General features: G+C 33.9%; 2 protein-coding genes across 6 annotated transcripts; both read right to left on the bottom strand.

The window, feature by feature from the left end:
- Nucleotides 1–371: 371 nt before the first annotated feature.
- On the bottom strand, nucleotides 372–25,122 carry LOC135845550 (probable phosphorylase b kinase regulatory subunit alpha). Of its 4 annotated transcripts, none has more exons than XM_065364177.1 (25): nucleotides 25,039–25,122; nucleotides 10,634–10,792; nucleotides 10,336–10,552; nucleotides 10,182–10,264; nucleotides 9,925–10,116; nucleotides 9,660–9,848; nucleotides 9,439–9,591; nucleotides 9,197–9,370; nucleotides 8,915–9,128; nucleotides 8,733–8,842; nucleotides 7,936–8,083; nucleotides 7,647–7,719; nucleotides 7,464–7,555; nucleotides 6,938–7,108; nucleotides 6,775–6,868; nucleotides 6,549–6,679; nucleotides 6,300–6,472; nucleotides 6,107–6,229; nucleotides 5,934–6,023; nucleotides 5,706–5,844; nucleotides 5,401–5,453; nucleotides 4,307–4,468; nucleotides 4,158–4,211; nucleotides 3,870–4,073; nucleotides 372–883 (listed from the first exon to the last, which is right to left on the bottom strand). In XM_065364177.1, the coding sequence occupies exons 1-25, from the start codon at nucleotides 25,105–25,107 to the stop codon at nucleotides 653–655; spliced, it is 3,498 nt and encodes a 1,165-aa protein (XP_065220249.1). In that variant the 5' UTR covers nucleotides 25,108–25,122; the 3' UTR covers nucleotides 372–652. The 4 variants fall into 4 exon arrangements, 3 of the variants coding, with proteins under 3 accessions (XP_065220249.1, XP_065220248.1, XP_065220247.1); XM_065364176.1 differs by lacking the exons at nucleotides 7,936–8,083; nucleotides 25,039–25,122 and adding exons at nucleotides 8,506–8,653; nucleotides 10,857–11,172; XM_065364175.1 differs by lacking the exon at nucleotides 25,039–25,122 and adding an exon at nucleotides 10,857–11,170.
- Nucleotides 12,125–16,985, bottom strand: LOC135845552 (RNA-binding protein FUS-like). 2 transcript variants are annotated; one of them, XM_065364178.1, is made up of 4 exons: nucleotides 16,925–16,985; nucleotides 13,487–13,980; nucleotides 13,222–13,411; nucleotides 12,125–12,810 (listed from the first exon to the last, which is right to left on the bottom strand). In XM_065364178.1, the coding sequence occupies exons 2-4, from the start codon at nucleotides 13,962–13,964 to the stop codon at nucleotides 12,354–12,356; spliced, it is 1,125 nt and encodes a 374-aa protein (XP_065220250.1). In that variant the 5' UTR covers nucleotides 13,965–13,980; nucleotides 16,925–16,985; the 3' UTR covers nucleotides 12,125–12,353. The 2 variants fall into 2 exon arrangements, with proteins under 2 accessions (XP_065220250.1, XP_065220252.1); XM_065364180.1 differs by lacking the exon at nucleotides 16,925–16,985 and adding an exon at nucleotides 16,639–16,892 and having other exon boundaries at nucleotides 12,127–12,810.

Below are 25,122 nucleotides of genomic sequence, written 5' to 3'. Positions count from 1 at the left end.
GACAAAAAAGGGACCCAATTGAATCACACTAAAATTAAATCAACTATCACAACCTACTTGAAAGTTTATCTGTTACATCTTATTCGTCCTTTAAAGTATCTCTAATTACAGAATTCTGATTTTTATCTCAATAGAATTTTTATACGATTTTTAAAAGGGCGAAGCAGGAATTATCGATTGGGAAAATTCATCAATAAAATTCTTTATCAATACACCGTCAAAATTGAAAATAAACACAAAAATTATATTTTCTTCCTTCAAGATCCATTCTTTTGATAATGATGAAAGAAACTTTCAAACCCCACATCCAGAATACCAAAAAATGGACGAACTCGAACAATTATCACTAAAAAGGCCACTCAAATCACGCATTAAAATTCAAAAAAATGTAATATTATTCCTCAACACAAACACACTTATGGGTAAAAGCCAACACAAAATAGCTAATCATACGCGATATCACAAAATGTAACATTTCGAACACATGATACTTGATACACCTTCCCAAAGGGAGGTAAAGGTAATCACTGAAAAAAATGGCACCGTCAATACTACACAAGAAGTAGGTACAATACTTAAAACTATAGATGAAAACACTACGGTATTATATTGATAAATACACAGAAACACACGCTTAAGTGATCTACGAGTATTACGAGACATTGCAAGCGATCTCCTCACTATCCGGTAAACAATTCAGAATCGAAGCTGTTCCTTTAATTAGGTAAGTCATCGTGCCATAACTGCCACTTGGCGCACTGTCGTAGAATAGTTGACAAATGTACGCAGCCCCACCGCAAATTAATCCACCTTCGGGGGAGGACAGGTCCCGTTCGTGGTCAGGTTTGGCACAACATAAGGTGGCATCCCCATTGATCTCCATCTGTAAAAAGGTGCCCTTGAATTAGAGATGAGTGGATAGTGGATTTGATATGAATAAGGGGGGAGCCGGGGGGATGAGAGATCTTATGGGAGACTAAAAACCAACGACAACGATTGATACCATTACCGAATTCGATAGGTAATTTTTCCAGAGGTCAGTTGAACGGTGGAGAGGGGGGGGGAGGTCTCAGCTTCGATAGTTGTGGTCAATGGGAGTTTTTTGACTCGAATTTTCGATTCAGAAATGTGGAGCAACGACGAAACACAACGTCAATATCGACGAAACTTTTCAGTACCGCACGACACATGTCACGTTCCGGACTTCGTGATCATTGACGAATGGCAATGAAACAATATCGAAAAATTCAAAAATATACGACGAAAACGAAACCGTCAAAAATGGCGACGACGATGTTTCGAAACGAGATCGAAATTTAAATTTCAAACACGGCCATAGTGATTAAAAGTATCAATCGAATCAAATAGGAAACCGATGAAAATGAACCACGATGAAAGAAAATAGAAAATTATTCAAAAATTTTCACTTTTTATATTAGAAGAGAAAATATTTTGAGATCTTATACCCAATTACTAACATTGAAAAAAATGATTGTCATAAGTTTGCTAAATTGTTTCCAATTTCAACTCTAATCAGACCGCAATATTTTACCTTTTCAACCTTCAAAGCCCCCCCCCCACCCCTTTAAAAATGATAAACTGTCGCCTAAAAATACAATGAGACAACTTATCGACAATGTAGTTGAGCTTTGAATGAACTGGGCAGATATTATCTCTAAAAGAAATGAAATATGTCACAATATAGCCCATAAATACATGTCTATTTAACGGAAATCGATTTTTTTCTGCTCGTAAAATCAAAACAGACATTGATAAGCATGAAGAAGAGATATCTGATTATTATAGTTCACGATAATGGTCTAAAAATCAACTAAATCGTCATTTTTTGGCCCCAAAGAATTACATTAAAGGCTCAAAATTAATCATTCAACCAAGAAACTACTACGATAACCCCCCGGCATTCAATCACAACTAATTTCTTGACTTACAAGATAATAAATGGTGAACTGACGCCCTGTGATTTCAATCTAGATCGAAAGAGCACAATCTGAAATCTCCAAAACCAAAATTTTAGACACCGAACTTCACTTTCGGTTTTTTGAAAAATTTTCGAAAATTTGACAAAAAAATTCATTATTCTAACCTCCCTCTCAAAGTTTGGAAACTACTAGTTTCATGGAAGCCTCCAGCAAGTTTTCAATTTTCTCCAAAAATTTCAAATTGCCAAAGTAGGGCCAAAAATGAACTTTCAGTTCGGTATCATAACAATAAATAAAAAAAAACTGCTTAAAATTTATACTGTTTTTGAATCACAAATTATTTTCGGACAGGAGGAGTTGCGATAAGGCCATTTTTTGGCCCCCAGACAGTTATCGACTCGACCACTCTTAAAATGTTGTAATGAATGTCCCAAAATACAATTCCGTGGTTAGTTAACACAAACTGACCATTTTTTGGGCTTGAGAGGTTCCCAAAGTTGTGAATAAAAAAATAATTTTGGGAACCACTGAACGTGAGAATTATTTACAAAAACTTTTTTAGCGCAAAATATCCGTTTGAACCCGATAAACGTTATTCGAGGTGATTTTTATATTTTCGACCCTCTGTGCAGAAATTGGGGAGGTTTTAATTTTTGGGCAATTTTGGAATCACCATTTTGAACAACATACCTCTTTGAACCCCTCTAAAAAGTTTTTTACAGTTTATTAGTACCTAAAAGACCTCCAGCCTACCAAATTTTGATCTTAATAAAATTTTGCACCGGTACTCAAAAATCTAATTTTACAATTTTTCGTAATTTCGATATTTTTGGAACCCCTGGAAAACTAGAAACCTGCAATTTGCGTCAAACGTAACGTTTTGAGGTATATATTCCATTATCTGGATGAAAATGTTTAATTAAGCTCCCTGTATATTCGTAATTTTGAACCATTTTTTTAGAGCCCCCCCCCCACTTTAGGCACCCCTAAAAAAGGCGTTTATGCATATTTTTTCAAATAAATTGAAGAATTTACATTTGAAACACACTAGCAAGTGCTCGATAATTTTTCATGTTATTTTTCCTGTAACTTTCAAAATCGAGTAATTTTGGGTCAAATCTGAGATTTTACTCTTCGGAAAAGCGATAAAGTCACGTTTTCACTATTTCAACGAAGCAAAATCTCAGAATTTGACCCGATGACCTTATCGCAACTTCTCCTTTACTCTAAAACGACCGAGAGACTGTTCAATGAGCACCAACCAAACTTATACTAGTAGGTGCTCGTAAGTTCATTTTTTGCCCTTCCAGAACAATTCGAAATTTCTAGAGAAAATTGAAAACTCGCTTTTGGCTCCTAGATGACCTAAAGCTGGAAATTTTATTTAAAAAAAAGGGACTTGGAAGGTAGAAATGAAATAATTAGTTTAAAAAAAAATTAAAAAGCTGAAAAATTGTCATTAAAAGGGTTGTCAACTACAACAACTTAACCGAGCACTCATAAATTCACTACTTCTCCGAAAACAATAAACTTGCAACATAATCGTCAATAAATCAAAGGTATTTTATGAAAATGCAACAAAAATAATCTTAGATACGAAACCTTTCACGTAAGTAATGTTTATTACTCGTAAATGGTATAAAACGACCGAGGGTTGAAACTTTACTCGATCATTGCTGTTTCTGAAACGCGTTCGTTTGGGAACTCCCAAGTACACATAAATCAACCAATAAATTTAACGTAGGCTCGACAGGTATGTCATTTCTGTTTCATTTCAATTCGAACGATCAAACTTATCAATCTCGATTTCAATCGCGACGATTCTTCTCCACGATTCGAGTATACACCGATTCGAAAACCTTAATTTTTACGTAACGTAACGTAACCTAACCTAACCTTATAAGTACTTATGTAGACGTGTTCATTTACCTGATCTTGAAGAAAAATCTTATTCGCATTATGGACAAGGTGTTCGACGGTGATCACGTCTCCAATATAGGAAATATTCGAATGCTCTGTGACGAGAGTAAGTACCATCAAAGCTTCCACAATCAACTGTCTGTATTCAGGTTGTGGTATGCAATTCAACACACTTTCTAAAGCCAGGGCGAATTTTAATTCGTTCGAGGTCATCTGAAACGCATTAAACGATTACTTTCTACATCGAATAATCCAAAGAGATGAAAGAACAATTTAGGTAAAAAAAAATCAGCTTACTTCTTGAGTAAGATTGTGGGACAGTAAACGACCTTCGATGGCTAATCCTCCACACTGAAAAAAAAAGTAAAAATTAGATATTTCAAATCGAAGTTTATTTTAACGAAGTAGGCTATCGAATTTTTAGTGATTTTTGATCGAACTCTTACTTTTTCTAATACGCCCCAAACTTGAGCATAAAAATCTCTCGGTACACGATTTAAGGCTCCGTCTAGTCTACGACGTCTCAACCATTGGCCTTGTTTATCGGAGTCTAGTTCGTTGGCACATTCTGCTGGAGTAGCAGCGAGCAGAGAACCGATTTGACTTTTCTGCAATTGAAAAAAAAATAAAAAAAATATTAATTAGGAATATTTCGAAGAAAAGTGCACAAAAACATTCATGAGGTTAGAAATGATAAGGGGTTGCCACAGATGACCATTTTTGCATCAAATTGCTATTCGTAAAAAAAATTCAAAAATATATCATACTTATTAAAAAAAAAAAATCGAAGATCGAAATTTTTAATTTAAAAACAGTTAATCTTGCAATCGTAATCTCAATTGTAATCAGTCAATATGGCAACCCTGCATGAAACAAGACAATAAAACATAACAATGTTAGTAATAAGTACACACAAATCGAAGGTGAAAAGGCAACAATGCAAATACAGAGCTTCACCATGCACCATTTCCATTCCCTTCTTCTCCTCAACCAACACATACCCTTCCCCATAAACAAAAACATTCTCCAATCCACCCAAATAATTCTTAATACCTCAATAGGTTAATACACACACACGACTGACCATCCATTACCAATACCACAAATCGAAATTATCCTCGCGACCGAATCGCACGCTTAATTAGCCAACTTTATGATCAACGAAAGATCCCAATAGGAAAAAAAAAAAATTCGCCACGACTGAATAAACCACCATCATCGTGAGAACTCATCGAGCATACGTAAACAAACCTTACAATCACCATTTGACCTAATGAGAAAAAAATTAACAAAAAACTGTTAACGAATGTGTTAAGCATTAATTAACCGCATAATGACACAGTAAATGAGAAAACACCAAGAGTTGATTTTTGTCAAACGTTTTCTTCTTGAATGTATAGAAACGTAACTACGCCGACAAAAAAAAAATCCGTAAAAAGCGAGCTTTTTAGTCAGGTTAAAGAAAAAAGATACACATATTCCATTCCGTTTCGCAGTTAGAACAATTATCGTCAATTAGCGCATTATGAATACAACAAACCTTACTGACGTGACTCGATTTGCAACTTATCACAGAGAAATTCCCTCGACCAACTAAAAAAAAAAATATCAAAAAAAATCATTCCAACGTCTTCACCATGTTTTCAATATTATACTCATAGGGAAGATATTCAATATTTCAATGAGCACGTTGCAGCTTCAAAAGCAAAGAAAATGCATTATAGGAGTATTTTACCTTCACCTCGTTTTATTTTGAAATTTTCCACAGTAAAATCTGCGCAGTATTTTCTAAAGCGTAGAGCGTAGAGAATTTTCTTAATATGGGTAACCAGTTGCTTAACTTACCACTACTGATGGCGAATTCTTTGCCGCTCATTATATGGTACAGAAGGTTTTTCATTTCGAATGGCGACAGGTTGAGAAGATGTTCGGATGCTTCGTCCGGAGAACAGACCAATGTTCGAGATAGTTCCGTTGCCATAACCTTTTTTTAAAAAATGGTAATTAAAATCCAAGGTGAAATAAAACTCATTTCAAAAGAACTACTTCGTTAACAAAGTAGTGAGTTCTCACTTGAATAATTAATCCTATTCTTAAACGTAACATTTCAAGAAACAGTTGAGGCTCGGTTCGAATAAACATCGCTAAATAAACCAGTAATTCCTGGCAAAGAAAAAAAAACACAAAATTAATAAAAATATCAATATTAATTATTTTTTTGAAATAAATAAGGAAATATTATTTACTTGAGTCAACATAGCGGTACTTTCATCATCACCATATGCTTCGTGTATCACTTGACGTAGCTCATTCTCAGGCAGAGGAGCTGTAATGGTATGTTCATTATTGGGAGGCATACCAACGGTAACCTGAAATAATCAAAATATTAATTAAATTTCAGAAATCATTTTTAAAAACACAAAACCGATGAAATCATACTTGTTTCTGTCGAACTAATAAATCAGTAACAGCTTTGGCAAGATCTTCGACGCGTTTACCAAGAATACCAGCAGTATGTCTCACCAAACCCCATAATTTCTGCTGACAGGCTTTTTCGTATAAAACTTTGAGTAAATCTTTAACGGTAACGGATTTGCCTTGCTCGACCATTCCTACGAGAAAAAAAGGAATACTCAATACAATAATTTGAAGATCAAAATTAATAAAAAAATTTCCAGTATAAGTTACCAGTATCGTAGTTTTGTCCTTTGGTGTCGATCAAATACTGAAGGATGTCGCCCTGCTCCTCGATATGTTCGGATTCTCGTAACATCGTTAGAAGTTCTTCAACTTCGGTTTTAGCGTAAGTCGAATCGATCCTAAAATATCAGAAATTGATATTCAAATAAAATATTCACTATTCAGTATGCATTTTCATTTACAGGTTGGAAGAAGAGATCGTGTTCAGATTTACTTTATTTTGGGCGGATTTTTATTCACCACTGGCCAATCTTCCGGTGAAGGACTACGATTTGGTTTTTGATCAGAACCTGGAGGTTGAGGTGGTCCTGAAAATAGCCACAGTTGTTAATAATTGCGATACACAGACTATCGAATTCATCTCAATATATTTTTACCATCGGCTGAAATAATTGATCGTGTTTTCTTAATGGCTCCTTTCACAGACATTCTTCTTTGCAAAGGTCGAATGCTCTTTGTACCACCAGATGGAGCTAAAAGGCTGGATGGCGGATGTAATGGTTTGGTAACATATTCATCGAGGTATTGCTCAACTTGGGCGTTCAATTCTGAAGAAATAAAAATTAATTGGAGAATTAGAGAATTATAACGATTTTCCTCAAAAAATATAATTTTTATAATAAAATTGATCAATCGATTGATTCCTTCAAAAAATTAAGCAATGAATTGCAATTTTTTTTAAATCGATTGATCCGTTTTTTTTTCAATTTTCTAAAAACGTAAATCTTTATTACAAGCCTCGTACTCAATTTTTTCGAAAAAAAAACAACCTTGAGTACCCAAAAAAGCTTAAAAAAAGTAACCCAGAAAGTGATGAAATTTTTTAAAAATTTTTTAGCGAAAAGGCGAAAATTTTCAGCAATAAATAAGGCTTAATCACAATTATGACAAAAGAAAGCTTACTATCAGGAACTCCTTCTTCTTGACTTCCAAGGAAACTCAGGTTCGTGATGCAGGATGTGCTCAAAAAATCGGTCAAATTACCCAAAGTTACTCTAAAACCATCAAATAAAATACAAAATTAAAATCAAAGTAAAAAAAAATGATCAAAAACGAAAAATTATGAAATTATTTTCAATTTCTCACCTCGTTCCATTGATATAACCGCTCTTCAACTTTTTAATAGTTGTAATCATCGACAATGGAATTTTTCCTTGATCTAAAAAAATGTTTCAAAAATTAAAAAAACATTCAATTTTTCTCTTAATGTTCAGAATAAAAATAAAAATAATTAAATTAGTTCGTTAATTGTCAAAAATCCACAAAAAAACACAATCACACAAAAGCCCGAAGACTTCACATCAACACACTTACCATATCACACGACTATATTTTCATTTTCACTTAAAGTAAATATCCAAATTAAAGCTAATACCTATCATTCGAGACGATGCGATAATTGTATAGGTAGGTCGACCCAGCATATGTTTCCAATTCATTGTTAAAAATGATAAATCCATCATGATGTTATTTGCTAGCAACGCTACATCATTACCCGAATAATATTGTTCCAAATCCAAAGTCTGTGGCAAATAACACAATTGTTTTGGATTTTAGGTAACATAAATGTTAGTACGAAATTGATAGCGTTATTAAAAATACGCCTCGAAAGCAATTAAAATTTGAAAAAAAATTCACTACGAGCATTTAAAATCTACATTGAACTGGCCTTACTCCAAAAACGGTTCCGGTTGGTTCGTACTCGTCATTAAAACAACTACGTATTCTACAACTCCGAGTAAATTATAGTAATAAGGATATGGGGAAAAAACTAAGTCACACGTTCTTATTAACTACAAAAAAAAAGGTGCTCTACGTATGAGTTTTTGGGCACTCGAATAACCAACATAAGTGTATTTACAAGACGATGGAAAAAAAAAGAAGCACTTCAATTATTTGCTGCATAAAAAGGCAAAGGACATCACGAATGTAAATGATAAAATACCTAAATGATAATTTCGTATTACGACTACGATGACCGGACGTCCTAGCATATGCTGCCAGCTCGACTTCAAAAAATTTATTTCACTCCTGAATATATCTAATAATAGGTCGTTATCAGATGCTATGTAGTATTGATTTCGATCCATCGACTAGGCATTGAAATTGAATTGAAATATATATTATAAAATGACGCAGTGAAAATTGTACAGTTATCGAAGTACAACTAACCTGAGGAGTAAATGCGAAGATTTTATCTTGAAGCGAGTATAATTTACTGGTGCTCAGGATACCGACGTGTCTCGATTTACGACCAGACAACCCGAGCTTTTCATTACGTCCTGAAATAGAATAATTCAATATTAATTTTCAAACACACCTCTCAGTTACCAAAGATCCACCGAGGTATTTACCCAAATACGTGTAAAGATGACTCAAGACTCTGGCAGATTGTACTTCAATCGGTGCTGCATCAGCGATTGTCTGAATATGGATATCGTACTGTTGCATTTTCTCTCTGATTTCATTATTTTCGGCGATAATCACCACTTGGACGACTACATCGGGTTTCTTTTCCGAACAAAGTCGACGATTCAACGGATCTAATTCTCCGGCAGCTACAAATCCCTGGACATAAGATGATTAATTATTAATCAAACGACAGTTTAACGATCAAACAACTGAGATTTCCTTACATCTTGTAATAATTTCCCCAAAATATACAGCGACTGAGCCCACATAAACGGACATCTCCCAACAATCATTCTTTCTTGGCTACCGGGATTTTCAAATTCGGCCTCAACCTTATCTGCAGGAACAGCGTATAATTCAGGGACTAATTTGATACCTTCTTCGCCTTCGACGGTAACCTAATAAATTAAATACACGATTAGATGAAAAATTTGTAAAGAAAAATAGAATTAAGAAATGGATTTACTTCTTCGAGTTTCTCAGCGTAATATTCAACTTCTCCGGTGTTGCCTTGAAAGAAATAATCGATGATAAGGTAACAAAAAAATAACGGCCATTCGCATTCGATACGTTCAAACATTCGTAGCTCGAATGGATCATAATGAAGTCGATTAGGATCCTGAAATATAATTGGATGTAGTATTACGAAAAAATCTAACGCATCGTTCGATCAAAACTCGTACGTACTTCTTTGGGTGTTTTGTATCCATCTCTCAAGAAACGTTTGCATCCGTACTTTCCCTCCAGTTTCGATAATATAGCGTTTCTAGTCAACTCGATCAAATTAGGATCATCGACCGAAAAAGCTGGAAAGCTAATGACCGAAAGTAATCCGCTGTCGAGTTCTTTCGAACTGGATTCTCGAGGAAGCATCGACTATAACCGAAAAAAACACGTATTACATTTTGAAAAACACACCGGTAATATAATATTAATCGAAAATGTTTCGTACTTGTAGCACAGCTTGACATTTCTGAGCTTCGTCTGATAATACATGGATAACCGAAGATGGTCCTCCACGAGCACCAAATAAATCTAATTCGTTGATCGCTTCTAAAGCTGCTTTAGCCATACCGATTGAGCTAGCGTTCAATTCAGGAAGTCCGTGATTCGATTTATCACCTCTTTCCCATACACCGTAATCCTTTACGGAAAAAAAATGATAATAAAATACTTTCAACTTAATCTACACATAAAAACACAACGTACCGGAATACAATACGCTGATTCGATATAAAACACTAGATTCTGAATAAACGCAACTTCATCCAAGCTAAAAATAATCTGCAAGCCTGTAAAAAAAAAGATATATCAGATGTCATTTCTACAAACGATATTACATTCAGTATTTTTCAAACTCTACCTGAAGCAGTCATCTGAGCTAAAATGAGCAAATATAAAGATATGGCGTCAATTTGTAAATGACCCCAGTCATGATCACCGACCACAGCTTGACCGGTAAGAGCACTATATTTAGCATGAAGTGCATCTAGAGGATTCTGCGTGACTTTAAACTTCTCAACTTTTTCTTTTTGATGCATCATCGACATCAATAATCCTCTCATTAGTTTCACACAAGTCTACAGAACAAAATCAAAGATTCAAAATTAAGTCTTCGAAGTAACGCTGACTACGATCAACGAGTAAACCAAATTGATTACCTGTTCAAGTTCGTATGTTTTGGCACGATCATCGTCGATATCGGCGACTTTCTTATAAGCCAAAGATAATCCCCAGACTGCCAAAACACTGTAAACATTGTCTCGAATCCAAGCATGATGATTTTCTTGACTAGCAGGAAACAAGCCGGTAACCGGATCCTGTGGAATACTCTGATTAGAATTCTGCGTACAAATCATTCATTATTATAATACAAGAATATACCTGATACTTGAGTATTATTTTATGGACAAATTTATGATAGAAGTCCAATTGAGGACTGGCATCTTTCAAAAGAGTAATGGGTTCCATGATTCTATCATAATATTATTAATCTATTCTATACATATTAACTGTATGACTAATTATTACTCTACAGAATACCAGCATTGATTCACTTTCACTAATAACCGAACAAAACAAACAATATTATTATTTTTCAACAGTGAACAGCGAAGTTAATTCTTTTATCAGTTTTCAGTCACACACACTTCTCAAATTGATACAATGTAGTTAAAATGGCGGTTCCAAAGTATCACTAAAACCATTCAATGTTATATTTTCTTTTTAAATTAGATAAAAGAGGCTGTTACGAAATTGATTGATTAGAATAAAATTTGATTACATGATTATAATAATAATAAAATGCAATTAATTCATTCTAAGACGAAAAATGTGTTCAAAAATCCCACTGTTGAACATTTTTGTTCAAATATTGATGGCAACATTGAACGTATCATTTACATGATTTTTGAAATCAGCTGATAGGTAAATGATTGTTACTGCAACTTCTAATTAATCTATTTATAAAATAAAATTGAACGTAAAAAGAACGAAAATTTTACGATTAATTGACACGGTTTGCTCTTTAAATAAACAACAAGATAAATGATACAATGAAACAGCTACGATTATCTGAACAGTGAAAAATATTGAGGCCATAACTAAACAAGGGGAACAGTAGATATTAGATAAGTATTCCAAAATTTATCTAATGGGTACTTAAATGGGATGAAAAATATCAGTGTTTTAAATAGTACGTACAATGAAAATTATTCAACTTCTACGTTTAATGATGATTTCAGAAGATGTGAAAAGATTCCATTTACTTCGGCTGAATTCGAGCTGAAATAGGCTTCAACAACTACAATTTGTTAACATAGAACCACCTTCAAGACACATGCAAAACACAACTCTAACATTGTTTTACACAGAGTTCGGATGTTTTAAACAACACGATGTTTAAAACGGTTTAAAATTACTTTTGAAACAACATCAAAAATTTGATCCAAGTTTTTAAAAAATCCTAAGTATAATACAAAACACCCTAGCCTATTTAAAAATTAAAACAGGTTTTTTCAGTTTTTGTATTAATGGAAAAAAAGTATAAAAATTGGGAAATTTTCAGCATTTTCATTTTAAACCAAAAAAAAAATGTTTTCAACAAAAAAATGTTTTTGTATTCTACTAAAAAAAAGTTATTTTTCCAAACTCTGGTTTCAGCAAACAGGTACCTGACACAGCTAACAGAACAAAGTCACTCAATTCAAGTCAAGATGATCAGTTGATCACTCTAGAAAAATACATATAAAACATTTTTCAAAAAATATACACTCCTGTTTTATACAAAATATTTAATCAATTTAATAAGCCAAAACTCAACAAAATTTACTATTCGAATTTTCTAAAACAGATAATTAAAAAGCTACCAATTCAATATTTCTAACCAGCAACTGCAACATTAGATCTATGTCTATCAACATACAATTTATTAGGTGTAGGTATCACATATGGAGCTGAAGACCCTTTGGCAGCTGATGGAGCTGCTGCTGGCAGTGCAATAGCCTGTGAGTGTGAAGCTAAAGGAATAGGTTGACCAACCGAGTATGGATGAGCTACAGGGATTGGTTGAGCAACAGGTATTGGTTGAGCTACAGGGACTGGTTGAGAAATATATACAGGTCTTGAGAGCACAGGTTGATAAACTCCACCACTGACTCCAGCTCCAGCTCGGGCTCCACCACCATAGACATCAGTACCTCCAGCAGTTCCACCTCGATTATCTGTAGTTCTGTACCCTCCAGCACCGCCATATTGGCCTTGGTTTCCTAAGGCGTTCAATTTCAGCGAAGAATCGTGAACTCCTCCGCCATAAGCGTTTCCAGCACCATCACGAATCCTATACAAAATACCCAGAGGTTTATATAAAGGTTTTTGATGTGTGTTATTGCAGTTTTGGTGGATCTCAAGTCTTAGGATTAATTTACTGATAGGAGGATTTTTTTTAAAATTTGAAATGGTTGCATTATCATTTTTATGACTGAAATGGAATTCCAAAAACATAAACTGAAGAAACTCCATATAAGCAAGGATTAATTTTTTCAATTTTTAATCCTTAGCAGCCAAGTAATTTTACAGTTGATAATACCACAAGTTTTTACTATTAGTTATAAGCAAAAATGGTAATTTTTAAATTCATTCTCAGAACTGTCATTCATATAATGTTGCTGCAAATACAAGACATTAGATACATGCTTTGTCAACTTGCAAAGTTAGTAAGTTACCAATTTTTTACATAATGTTTTATTACCTCTGATCACGAAGACCATATTGTGTAGCTCCACCATGGCCAAGACCATCATCATAATATGTTGATTTATTGCCATTTTCATTTTTAGAATACGATGTACTGAAGCCAGCCACCTGATGTCCTTTATTTCTACCATTCACATCACCATATGCATTACCCTGGACACTGGTGACACCATAGTCACGGCCACCTACACCATCATAATTTTTTAGCACAAATATCCTTCCTTATTTTTCATACAATGTCATACATGTTGCATACATACCACCGTAAGTTTTTCCAACATCGTATCCATTTTGCAAACCAGAATTATCATGGTAATACCCATTTGCATCCCGGTATGCATTTGCATCATAATTATTCCCTCCTATTGCCCCTCCTGTCCCAAGACGCCGGACATCTCTTCCATATCCTCCCTGATTATATCCTCCTTGAGCATATCCTCCGTATCCTGGTTGTACATATGGTTGTACATATGCTGGTTGTGCATATGCTGGTTGTGCATATCCTGGGTGTGCATATCCTGGTTGTCCATATCCCAATCTAGCCGGGGCACCATTTATATTCCAGATACTGCCAGGGTTGATCAGTGGAGGTCCTGCTGGTTGCAAGTTTACATATTCACCTCCCAGAGCTGAATCTAATGTTAGATTTATATAGAAAGCTTGCACAGCTAGACCAATACCAGTTAGATGTAATGTTTTATTGAGAGCATTCAAAATTTTTGATGTTCCCATTCTCATAGGTCTCGGTTTAAATCTGCAATATTTAATGAGAATAGATTTTTAGATCAGAGTAGTCAGGTTGATTTGACACACCTACACCTCCTACTTATAATCTTCAGGGAGCCTTTTTAGACACATTTGGCAATTTTTTCAACATTCGGGAGAAATTGAAATGGATGGTGAATTTCTTCAAAGATGAAAAATAGACATTTCTGAGAGCAAGCTGGTTGAGAACCAAACAAACTTGTTCTCTCAAGGAAAAAATAGTAAGAAGAATTCTTGAAAATAAAAATGTCGAACACCCAAATTATGATAATTAATGATCATAAATTTTAAAATTGAACAAGTAGGTAAGTTTCAAGACTGAAAAAGTCCACCTTAAACCTCTCCCATTCAAAAATTAAATGTGATTTTTAATGATTTACCCAAATCCAAATTTTACCATTTCCAGCCATTCTGGAGCTTCCAGCGCGATTTTTCAATTTCTCCAGAATTTTGAATTTGCTCCAGAAGGCGTGAATATGAAGTTGGGCAGCTAAAAATCGAGTTGTATAATACACTCGGCCTGTTTAAGGAGTTTATCTACATTTGAGCCGATTTTGAAAGTGACACCTCAAAAGTGGCTTTTTGACCAGCTTTTTCCAAAATTAAAAAATCAAAAAAATCAAAAATTTCCCGTTTGTATGAAAATTTTTGAAATTCGCGCGAATCGCTGTATTTTGTCCGTAACTAACTCCCCAAATCAAAATTTTACATTTTACAGCCATTCTGGAGCCTCCAGCGCAATTTTTAATTTCTCCAGAATTTTGAATTTGCTCCAGAAGGCGTGAATATGAAGTTGGGCAGCTAAGAATCGAGTTGTATAATACACTCGACCTGTTTAAGGAGTTTATCCACATTTGAGCCGATTTTTAGAGTGAGATCTCAAAAGTGGCTTTTTGACCAGCTTTTTCCAAAATTAAAAAATCAAAAAAATCAAAAGTTTCCCGTTTGTGTGGAAATTATTAAAATTCGCACGAATCGCTGTATTTTGTCCAAAACTAACCCACCAAATCCAAATTTCACAATTTCCCGCCATTTTGGAGCCTCCAGCGTGATTTTTCAATTTCTCCAGAATTTTGAATTTGCTCCAGAAGGCGTGAATATGCAGTTGGGCAGCTAAAAATCGAGTTGTGTATTATACTCGACCTGTTTTAACGAGTTCATCCACATTTGAGCTGATTTTGGGAATGACACCTCAAGAGTGGTTTTTTGAGGTGTCACTCTCGCAAAGCTTGTCAAAAAACCACTTTAAAGGTGTTACACTCAAAAGTGGCTCAAATGTGGATAAACTCGTTAAACCGGTAGAGTGTAATATACAACTCGATTTTTAGCTGCCCAACTTCATATTCACGCTTTCTGGAGCAAATTCAAAATTCTGGAGAAATTGAAAAATCGCGCTGGAAGCTCCAGAATGGCTGGAAATGGTAAAATTTGGATTTGGGTAATTAATATTAGTTTTGGGACTGATTTTGACTATTTTTACTGATCAAGTAAGTACTTTAAAAAAAAAGCATAATTCGCCAAAAACAGTCAATTTTGAATTTTTAAAAATTCGCCAAAAATCGAAAAATGAACTTGGGCAGCTGAAAATTTGGTTTTGGGGGTTTTAGACTATGCTCTTTCCAAAAATCGCGGTCCCGTTCAAATCGGAGTGTGACACCTCAAGAGGTTCCCTTGTTAGGTATAGGTATAACATGCATTGCATACTGAGTGAGTGTTTCAATTTTTTGAAGGGGTGGGGAATAGATCAATTAAATAGGTAGACGTTTTAGACGTTTTGAAAAACATTTTTCCCAAATTCCAACTCACAAATGTAGGTACTTGAAGTGACCTCCTCTAATTCAAGAATTCCATCAACCTTTTCGCCACTCATAATGTCAAAAAAACAACCAAATGCATCTATATAGAAGGCACGAACAAGTTCCATATCTTTAGTAAAAATAAGAAAACAAAAGTGCATAATCATTATTACTACTTTTTCTGCGTGAATATACAAGGCACAAGGTTCCAATTAAAAATGTAGATTACCAGCAGCGTGTTTGATTTATAATGACAATAATGTGCAGTGCTGTAGATCAGTTCAATGAACAATAAGCTTCACTATGTTTAGGTACAGTCAATCGAGTGTAAAATATTTTCAACGCCGAATTAATTACCCTTCCTGTTTTCAATTGAACTAGGACTCATGCATTTTTTTGAAACTATCCTTTTCCCCCCGATAAATTCTCTAGGTTAAATAACAGTTTATTGTTAACGGTATGTGACATTGTCGCGTGTAAAGAGCTAGTCGCATACGTAAATACACTACACAAACCACATACTACTCGTACTACAGGTATACAATATAATAGGCTATAATAAAATAAACTGTATAATTTACTCGTTCAATATTTCAATCAGTTTACGAGATAGGTTATGGTTAGGCAGATCATTAGCAGAGGTGCCAATAACGTGTAATAATTTTTACATATTAAACGAACCCACCTACGCGATTCTTATCACGTGTAATTCTACGAAGAAGTGGATCCTCGAGCACGTCTACGTGCAGTTTCATGCTACATATCAGGTGTTTAATAAAGGCATGTGCGATCTTATATTCTCATTAAAGAAGCAACCGGAGCATCTTATGAAAAAATTACCATACAGTTACCATACAAGCGCCAGCTCTTGGAAAGCCATAGACCTCGCAGTTCCACCGATCCATATACGAAATACACTCAACACAACACGAATAAATTTACTATACGAAAAGATTCTTCAGCACGTGAAGAAAAGTGCATTTCATCAGTTTAGCTGCGAGATCGACAGACACCATCGCATCGTGACACCAGAACCGAATTAAAAATGAAGTGCAAACGATAAAAATCGGTGACTAAATGATCGATCAAGTAGGTATAATTATAATAGTGCTGAATACGAAAAATTGGATCACTCACACTAGCGACGTTTGTCGCAGCAGCCGATACCACGTGAGTAAGTATATAATATTATACGACAATTTACAACTAACTGAAAAGATAAATCTGAACAAAAATTAAATAAATCGTTCGCATCTAGTCGATGGAGTAGTGTAAAATAGCATGAAATTAGCCTTCAATTAATAGGTACGTATTTATGTCATGGAACGCGTTTTAATTTATCATAAATGTCAGCAGCTCCTGTACCTGTAGAAGCAGGCGAAAGCGATATACTATAGTAAATACCTCTCTCTCTGTACCTTTTGTACAATATTATGAACTATGATTTTAAGGGCATTCGATGTCCTTTGAGGTACCAGCGGAAGCGATAGGTATTAAAATTCGGTACCAAATGTAGCGAAAAAATAATCCGAGTTATTTTAATCGACGACGCCGTATACAGAAGAGAATGTTGTACCGAGTCAACGATATCTCTATCGGTCTATGCACCTACCTGGTACGAATTGTAGGTAGAGAGGTACAGAGCCTAAGATCTTAAGATTTTCACACCAATTAAGTTAAATCGAATTATTAGTTTGGTTGCGTTCGATGGTCAGTGAAAATCCACTTCGTTCTAGTCGTTGAATTGATGGAATTCTCAGGCAGTGAGATTTATTGTATTTATTACAGGTAGTTACGCAGAATTTAAAAATTATCATTTGAAAAGTGTTCTCGAAGAAGATATCGATTATAGGCAGTGATTAGGGGATTTTGAAATCGAGAAATTCGATAATATGATTCAAATTAAAATGGAACACGAAAAGGGAAACAGGACAAAAACTGAAGCGAAATTTTAATATCATCGTAATCATTTTTTTATTAAAGAATATTTCATTTGTTTCAACATTTATTGATCCATTTAAAAATTGCCTCTATAAACTATTGGTAGGTAGGCTAAGCATAATTTATTACACGAGAAAACCGTTGGCAATAATTTTCTTAGATAATTTTCAAGATTTATTAGCCATGGAAGAATTACGTAAATCTATTCAAATTGAATAAATCCGAAGTTGATATTTTTTCTTCATTTTATGCACTTACTACATACATCTTGTCGCACTATTTTATGGAAATTTGAAAATTTGTTCTTTAAAAAAAAAGATTATCCATATCCATCTTCTGCTTCATTGTTTTTTTAAAAAAAGTGGAATTATTTTAAAAGTTTTTCGATGAGCACAAGACTAAAACTGATCCGAAATTGATAGAATGAAATCATAATCATAAATACTCGTAGCAAATTCGACGAAAGATGAAAAAATGGGGGGGGGACTAAGTAAAATATTCCAAGCAATTGAAATTTGATGACATAGGTATTTTTTGGAAATAAGGCTTTAATGTTGAGTTACTTCTGCGTTTTTGAACCATAAACTAATTTTTAATGTTTAAAATAAAAATTACTAAACCATGCTTGTTTTTCAATTTTTTGTAAAAAAAAAAAAAACAGTAGAATTATTTTTATAAAAAATTGAAATTTTATAGTCCTTCCTGTTTTTATTTCTCTCAAAATAAGCAGAAACTCATCATTATTAATTAATTTCTTCCTATTCTTAAGTAAAACCCACAAATGAAAATTTTTTTTTCTCTCACTGCCTCTCTCTCCCCTCTCTTCTCCTCCCCTCCCCAAAAAGTCATAAGTCATTAATTAATAATTATATTCAAAAAAAAAAAAAATCAGTCTAAGAGACTGAAAAAGGTACATTTAAAATCGACAATCTAGAATAGAATAAAATCAATTCATCTTTATAAAAAAAATCATCACTGTATTTTCAACGGAAAAAAATAAGCAACCGGAGGAGACGATACTGAAGGGTGGAATATTAAAATGAAAAAATGAATAGATATTCGAAATCAGTAACCTCAAATTAGCAGGAACTGGGAATGAACCACACACAACATTTTCAGAACTTTTTGATTTTTTTTTTTCAAAATTGGCTGGCAGTGTGAAGGAATATTTGAGGATTGAAGATCTTATTCAAAATAGTACAGTGAATATTTTAACTCAAAAACCTAACCAGCGTTGCATCATACGCCAATACGCCATCTTCTATTTTAATTTTGAGGCCATCGGTTGGAGGAGGGAGAGCATTTTGGAGATATGCCAATACTTGAACAACTCCTTTAAATTGTGTAATTTCAATCAATACGCCGCTTCACTTTTCAATTTTTTGAAATTTTGATCAGAATTTTGGAAGCAATGGGCTTTGTAGCCCTTTTTGTACATTCATCATGTTTATGAAAAATTGAGTTTTTACTCGGAAATTGAATTTTAAGCTGCTCAAATTTCAGTTGCTTGCCAACTTCGAATATTAATTCAGAATTGCTCCAAAATCAGCCAGTGTTGAGAAATATGAGCTTTCAGAACCTGATAATTTTGCAAAATATTGAAAATGTAGATATAAAAAGCAAAATATTGAAAATGTAGATACAAAAATTACAAAGTCGATTCAATTTTGTAGAAATTTTAAGTTTCAAAAATCTCCCGGAGGCTCCAGTACTTTCTAAAAAGTCGCTGGAAGTTCCAAAACGACTTAAAATCCATGTGCAGTCGACTTCATAGCGTATGAAATTAGTTTCCAGAATAAAGTTCGACCTTTTAACGACATTTGATAAAATTTCGTGGAAATTCAAGTTTTAAAAATCTGCTGGAGGCTCCAAAATGACTTGAACCCGCCTGAAGTCGTCTTCTGAGGATGTTAAAATTGGAGTTTAGAGTAAATTCAAGCTTTCCATCTCCATTTGATGAAATTTTGAGGAAATTTCAAGTTTCAAAAATTTACTGGAGGCTCCAGTAATTTTCAAAAAATTTCTGGAGGCTCCAAAACGACTTGAAATTCACCTGCAGTTGACTTCATAGCGTATTGAAATTAGTTTGCAGAATTAATCTCGACTTTCCAACTTCATTTGGTGCAATTTTGTGGGAATTTCGAGTTTCAAAAATCTGCTGGAGGCTCCAGAACTGCTCAAAACGGTTTGAAACAGTTTCCAATCGATTTGGCAGATCGAAAATAGGGTATATCCAAAATTTCAGCTTTCTAGGTCAATTTGGTAAAATTTTGATTTTTTTCTCACATTTTGGCCAAAATGTGATTTTTGAAAATTCACCAGAAATCGAAAAGGCATTTTACCACTTGAAATTTTGACAGGTGATAAATTTTTGCCTGCTCTTTCGACCTACCTTTGTACGGTTTAAAAAATTTCGTGCAAGTCCTATGTTGGAACGCAAAATCTGTGATTTCGGCTGACCTGTCAATCGAAATGACCGCGATTTTGTGAGTAGGGCCACTTTTTTTTGACGAAAAGAGCTAGAAATGTTCCTTAGGACTATCCCTTTAAGAAAAAAGTTGCCCCAGAGTATCGGTGGGGGGAGGTGCAATAGTTCCTTATGCCCCCCCCCGACTAATAGGTCGTCAAAAATGATTAGTCAAAACGTCAGAAAAAATCAATGAAGGAAACCAACAATTTCCTATAAAAAATGCACGAGACTCTGTTGGAATACTGGAGAGATAAAATTTAAAAAATGGGTAAAAAAAATTGAGGCTTGAGATCATTGAGATTAGGTCGAATTAAATATAATACTAAATTAATAAAAAAATTCATAACCCTGTACTCATACACGTCTTTACTTTCCCCTCCCCTCTCTCGGTCGAAAACCCGTATTCGCGATGTGTTGAAAAAAAGAAGGAAAAATTCGACGACAAAATCACCAAATCAAAACCTTTTTCTTTCAGTTAGGTACTTTGATTAAAACATAATAACACGTTTTACACCAATTTGAAATCACAATATCAATATACATAAGTATACCTTTCGTGTAAGTATAAAAATACAACCGATAAAAATAAAATTATTATTTTAAAAAAAAGGAACTCTACGCTTCAGGTCGTTTTCTCAACTTCGTGCTAAATTAAAATCGACAAAACCGTTCACTCCTTGGAACACATGCTAGGCAAGTAGTATTACACCGACGTTATTATAGTCGCGTTTATAAACAAAAAAAGGAACTTATCACCGGGACAATCAATTTCTCGACAATATTCTGAATAAAAACGTAAATTACTGATGGTTGATACGACCGCTAAATATTCAATTACTATTCGTCGTCGTACTTTTTACTCGAAATAACACGAAAAACGAAAAAAAAAAAAAAAGTACGAAGTACGTGTTTCCAAAGTTATGACGACAAACAGACAGAGTGAAAAAAAAATTCATCGTATTGAAATTTCTGCCCGTTCACGTGGAAAATACTTCTACTCGGATACATTTATAAATAAAAAATTAACAGCTTAATATCAGTTTTGTACCGAATGTCGATGTCGATGTCGGTTTCTGTTGCTGCAAGTTTTTAAAAATTTATGAATTTTTGAAGAAAAAAAAGTCAAAGAAAACGATGAACTGGTCAGTGGTCTCTTAGTCAGTAGCTGGGTTCTGGCTGGCCTAGTCCATGGATACTTGGAAAGTCTTCGAGTATTATAGGTACTGTCAATTAACACGGATTATTAGAAAAGTAAGACGACTAGTTTTGTCACAGAGGTAGAGGTCATGCCGATGGTTGTTCGTAGTAGTAGTAGTATAGTCAGTCGATCGTTTGTGCATGAAAACAGTGAACCGTAAAGGTATATACGAGAAAAGAACTGAATTCTTGCGTAAACTTCTTTCGGGTTGCGTGCGTAACGAATGAGAAAGATATTTTGAAATTGTACAGAAAAACAACGATGAAAAGGAAGGCTTGAAAATGGACGAACAAGTGCAAAAAGGAAAAAAACACCGACTCAGGGAGCCTCCGCCTTTTACCAGTTTTATCATATTTCGTGCCGATGTCGACGACGTCTGTCGTTTACGTTTACGTTTTTTTTTTCTCTTCTTCTATTTCTTTCTTTTTTTAATTCATTTCTACTTATTCAACTTATGGGTAATTCTACCTACGCATTTCAGTGACAATCTCCGCAATTGTAGTTCTATAAGTAGTAGTAGTCGGTTATTCGACCGATTTTCAATTCTGAAAGCTTAACGGACGTTTCAATCTTTTTTGATGGATTTAGGTACCGGAACGGACCGAAGAAATACATAATATGTGTTTCTGTTTCGTATTCATTTCGTATTCCTACTCGAATGCTTTTGTAAATTACACCAGTGATAGGTTTTTCCCATACCTATATGTATATAGGTTTTTTTCATTTGGCATTATTCACATCGGTGTTATTTGGATATTTTATGGTAAGTAGGTATAGATGAGTAAGAGTGAGGGAAGAGGGAAGGAGCAAAACGTTGATAGTTTGAGCAAAAATTAGAAAGGTGTTAATTCTCTGAAGATAGCACAAAGGCTCGAGTAATATTTATTATAAAATTGATCAAACACATCAATTCCACAGCTTAAAAGAATTAATGATAGACTGAACTCGTAGACGAATTTGTATTTTTATTTATTATATTTTTACTTTACATTCAATTCATCTTCATGTTCCAACATCTGATTAATTGGTAAAATATTTATTTTTTTCCAAAATGAAAGAAAATTCTGTGCTACTCGTACATCTTCCGCTTCGAAGCACAAATGTTTTTATAATTAATTACCCCCACTACAAAGCTTGCAATTTCACCAAATTTTGTGTCATCTTTTGGCTCAATTTCTGACAAGATTTTATGACTTGATAAAAAAAACCTCTCATTAGCAGCCCAGATTTTGTTTTTTGTTTTTATTATTTTTTGGTCAAAGACATTCCTTTTACCAAGTTTTTATTTTTGTTCAAATTGTGAACTGCCAGATGACCTTATTTTTCACAGCGGTGATTACAATTTTTTTATTATTAATTTTTGTGCTTTTGAGTAATGTTTTTTACTCATGTTGTTGAATAATTTTATTAAAAAGATTCTAATTTATATTCATTTGTTTTGTTGGAAATTGAGGATTTGAGATTTTTCAAAACTTTCATTTTCCAAAATGATTTTTTTTTCGAAAGCTCGACTTTTTTGTGATTTATTCAATTGGGCAGGAGCAATTTTTTCTCCCAACATGGGAACCTAGAGAACCTGCAAAGGGTTTATCAATACTTATTGCATCATCTGCATCATCACATTATCAAATTTTTCAGCTTCCTTCCTCTTACTGCAACTCTATACTTCTATGCTGCGTTATCATCTTTTGAGGTTTACCTTATGATTTACCTATTTGTCATACTTAATTGGTTTGAAAGTAGAAGTAAGGAAATACCTAAAATCTTCGACGTTTCACTCCTCAAGCAGTGTGAAACTCTGCAGATCTTGTCTCAATTTCCAGGGGCGGATTCAGCATTTTCCAATAAAAATTTCCCTCCACCCTCCTTCCTCTTTCAAAAATTACGAGTACTTATAATTTTTTTTTTTTCAGAATGCACTTCAAGAACTTTTTTAAATACCTACTGATGCAAATTTTTTAAACTTTTCAAATTATTTTGCATTTTTAAAGTAGAAAAAAGAAATAAAAATTGGTCAAAATAAAGTTTAATGGAAGGTAGGGCAGTGGAGAGGAAATCTGGGATCCGAAGAAGAAATTCGAAAAGCAAAAAAAGGGTCGTTTCGAAGCAGATTATGGCTTTAAAAATTTGAAAATACAACTTGATTCGAGCTCATTTTCAGGAACCTTTCGATGAAAATTTTTTTTTTAAATCACTGGCGAGTCCTTAGCTGAACTTTTACAAAAGCTCGGGCTTGGTGGAAATCCCCTTTCCCCCTCTGCATAGACCCGGAAAGAGGGGTATGCTGAAGTCATTGCACCACATCGAGACCGATTTTTTCATATTTTAGCTCAGAGAAAATTTCTTAGCTCCTGAAAAAAGAAAACATTTTCTTTTGATTCTTGTTCAGTTACAATGACTGTAGTACATACTTATACCTATGTATCCTTTTCAATATTTGGAATTTTCATTTCTTGAAACTTCCAAAAATGTTTGGAGCTGTGATTAAAAAATCAACTTTCAGTGAATTTCTGAATTTATAGTTAGCTTTGGAAAATTCACTCTGAAACGGCCCAAATAGAATTTGATCAGCACTAAAAACTCACAATAACTGTCCCTTCTAGTGACCCCCTTCCATCCATGAGATGGAAACAATTTTTCAAAATTTGTTCCTATCGATCAATTCAAATTAGGGTTGGGAATTGATTCGAATCACGATTTGGTTCAAAAATTCAGTGCTGAATTGATCCGTGATTCGAATCATTTTTTTTTTGGCTGTGATTCGTGACGTACTTATGATTTGTTATAAATGTACCTTAGATAAGCCAGAAATCACGTTCAGGAATATTTTTTTTTGCTTCAGTTCTCTTCATTGGACAACGTCAAGTACCGTTGATATTTTGCTACATTTTTCAGTTAATTTTGAGATGGATAATACGTACTTAATCTTTTCTAAATCATATTTTTCAACAGGGTGTCTACGTAACAAAACTCCCTGAAAAAAAGTCAAGACATTTTTATAGCCTATTTTTTCACATTTTTACCGCATGAAAATACCTCCTCCCTCCCTCCCTCCTTCCTTCCTTTTACCCAAAAAAATTAAAATAATTTGAAACTGCGAGATTTTTTTTAATTTGTAGGCAAGTAGGTAGGTATTTCAATTTTTTCATTATTCTGATTTTTTGAACGAATTTTTTATTTTATTTTCTTCATTTTATGGGCCTTTTAACAATTTTTTCAAGTGTGTTTACAGCAAAATTTATGACTTTTTCATGACTTTTCATAACTTTCATGACTGTTAGACACCCTGTTTAAGCAATTGTTTCCAGTTTTACCTAAATTTTTGACAATTTTCAGTCACTTTCATGCAATTTTTGACCAAATTTCATTTCATTTTGGTGATATTTCATATTTGATCAACTTTATTGACTATTTTTAAAAATCTAAAAAATTTTCACGAACTTTTTCTCATTTTAACTTTTCATCATTTTTATGTAAGTATTCTGTAGAGTAATAATTAGGTGTACGATGTATCTATTTACTTAAGTACCTACTGAATTGCTTACTCAAAAAAAAAAAAAATGCTAAAAATAGGTAGATAAGATACTAGGTAGTAGGTACCTATTGAATAGTCAAGCTAATTAAATATGATATTCTCAATACCTGAATAAAAATCGGCTGCACTGGAACTAAAGCTGCAAAATTCTGAGCTGAATCGATCCATTTCTGCATTGAACATAGTGTGCA

This window comes from Planococcus citri, chromosome 4 (genome assembly GCF_950023065.1).
Source record: "Planococcus citri chromosome 4, ihPlaCitr1.1, whole genome shotgun sequence".
NCBI lineage: Eukaryota > Metazoa > Arthropoda > Insecta > Hemiptera > Pseudococcidae > Planococcus > Planococcus citri.
Note: the sequence above shows the minus strand (reverse complement) of the source record. Positions and strands in the feature narration are given on the sequence as shown.

What these genes read in the sequence shown, in the direction of transcription:
- LOC135845552 (XM_065364178.1), bottom strand. Translation starts at nt 13,964, where the DNA reads ATGAGAATGGGAACATCAAAAATTTTGAATGCTCTCAATAAAACATTA. An exon ending in TGTTGGAAAAACTTACGGTG is followed by an intron (nt 13,412 to 13,486) that starts GTATGTATGCAA and finishes ATGATGGTGTAG; the next exon opens with GTGGCCGTGACTATGGTGTC. An exon ending in TATGGTCTTCGTGATCAGAG is followed by an intron (nt 12,811 to 13,221) that starts GTAATAAAACAT and finishes TATTTTGTATAG; the next exon opens with GATTCGTGATGGTGCTGGAA.
- LOC135845550 (XM_065364176.1), bottom strand. Translation starts at nt 10,943, where the DNA reads ATGGAACCCATTACTCTTTTGAAAGATGCCAGTCCTCAATTGGACTTC. An exon ending in AGGACAAAACTACGATACTG is followed by an intron (nt 6,473 to 6,548) that starts GTAACTTATACT and finishes TTTTTCTCGTAG; the next exon opens with GAATGGTCGAGCAAGGCAAA. An exon ending in TATTAGTTCGACAGAAACAA is followed by an intron (nt 6,230 to 6,299) that starts GTATGATTTCAT and finishes TGATTATTTCAG; the next exon opens with GTTACCGTTGGTATGCCTCC.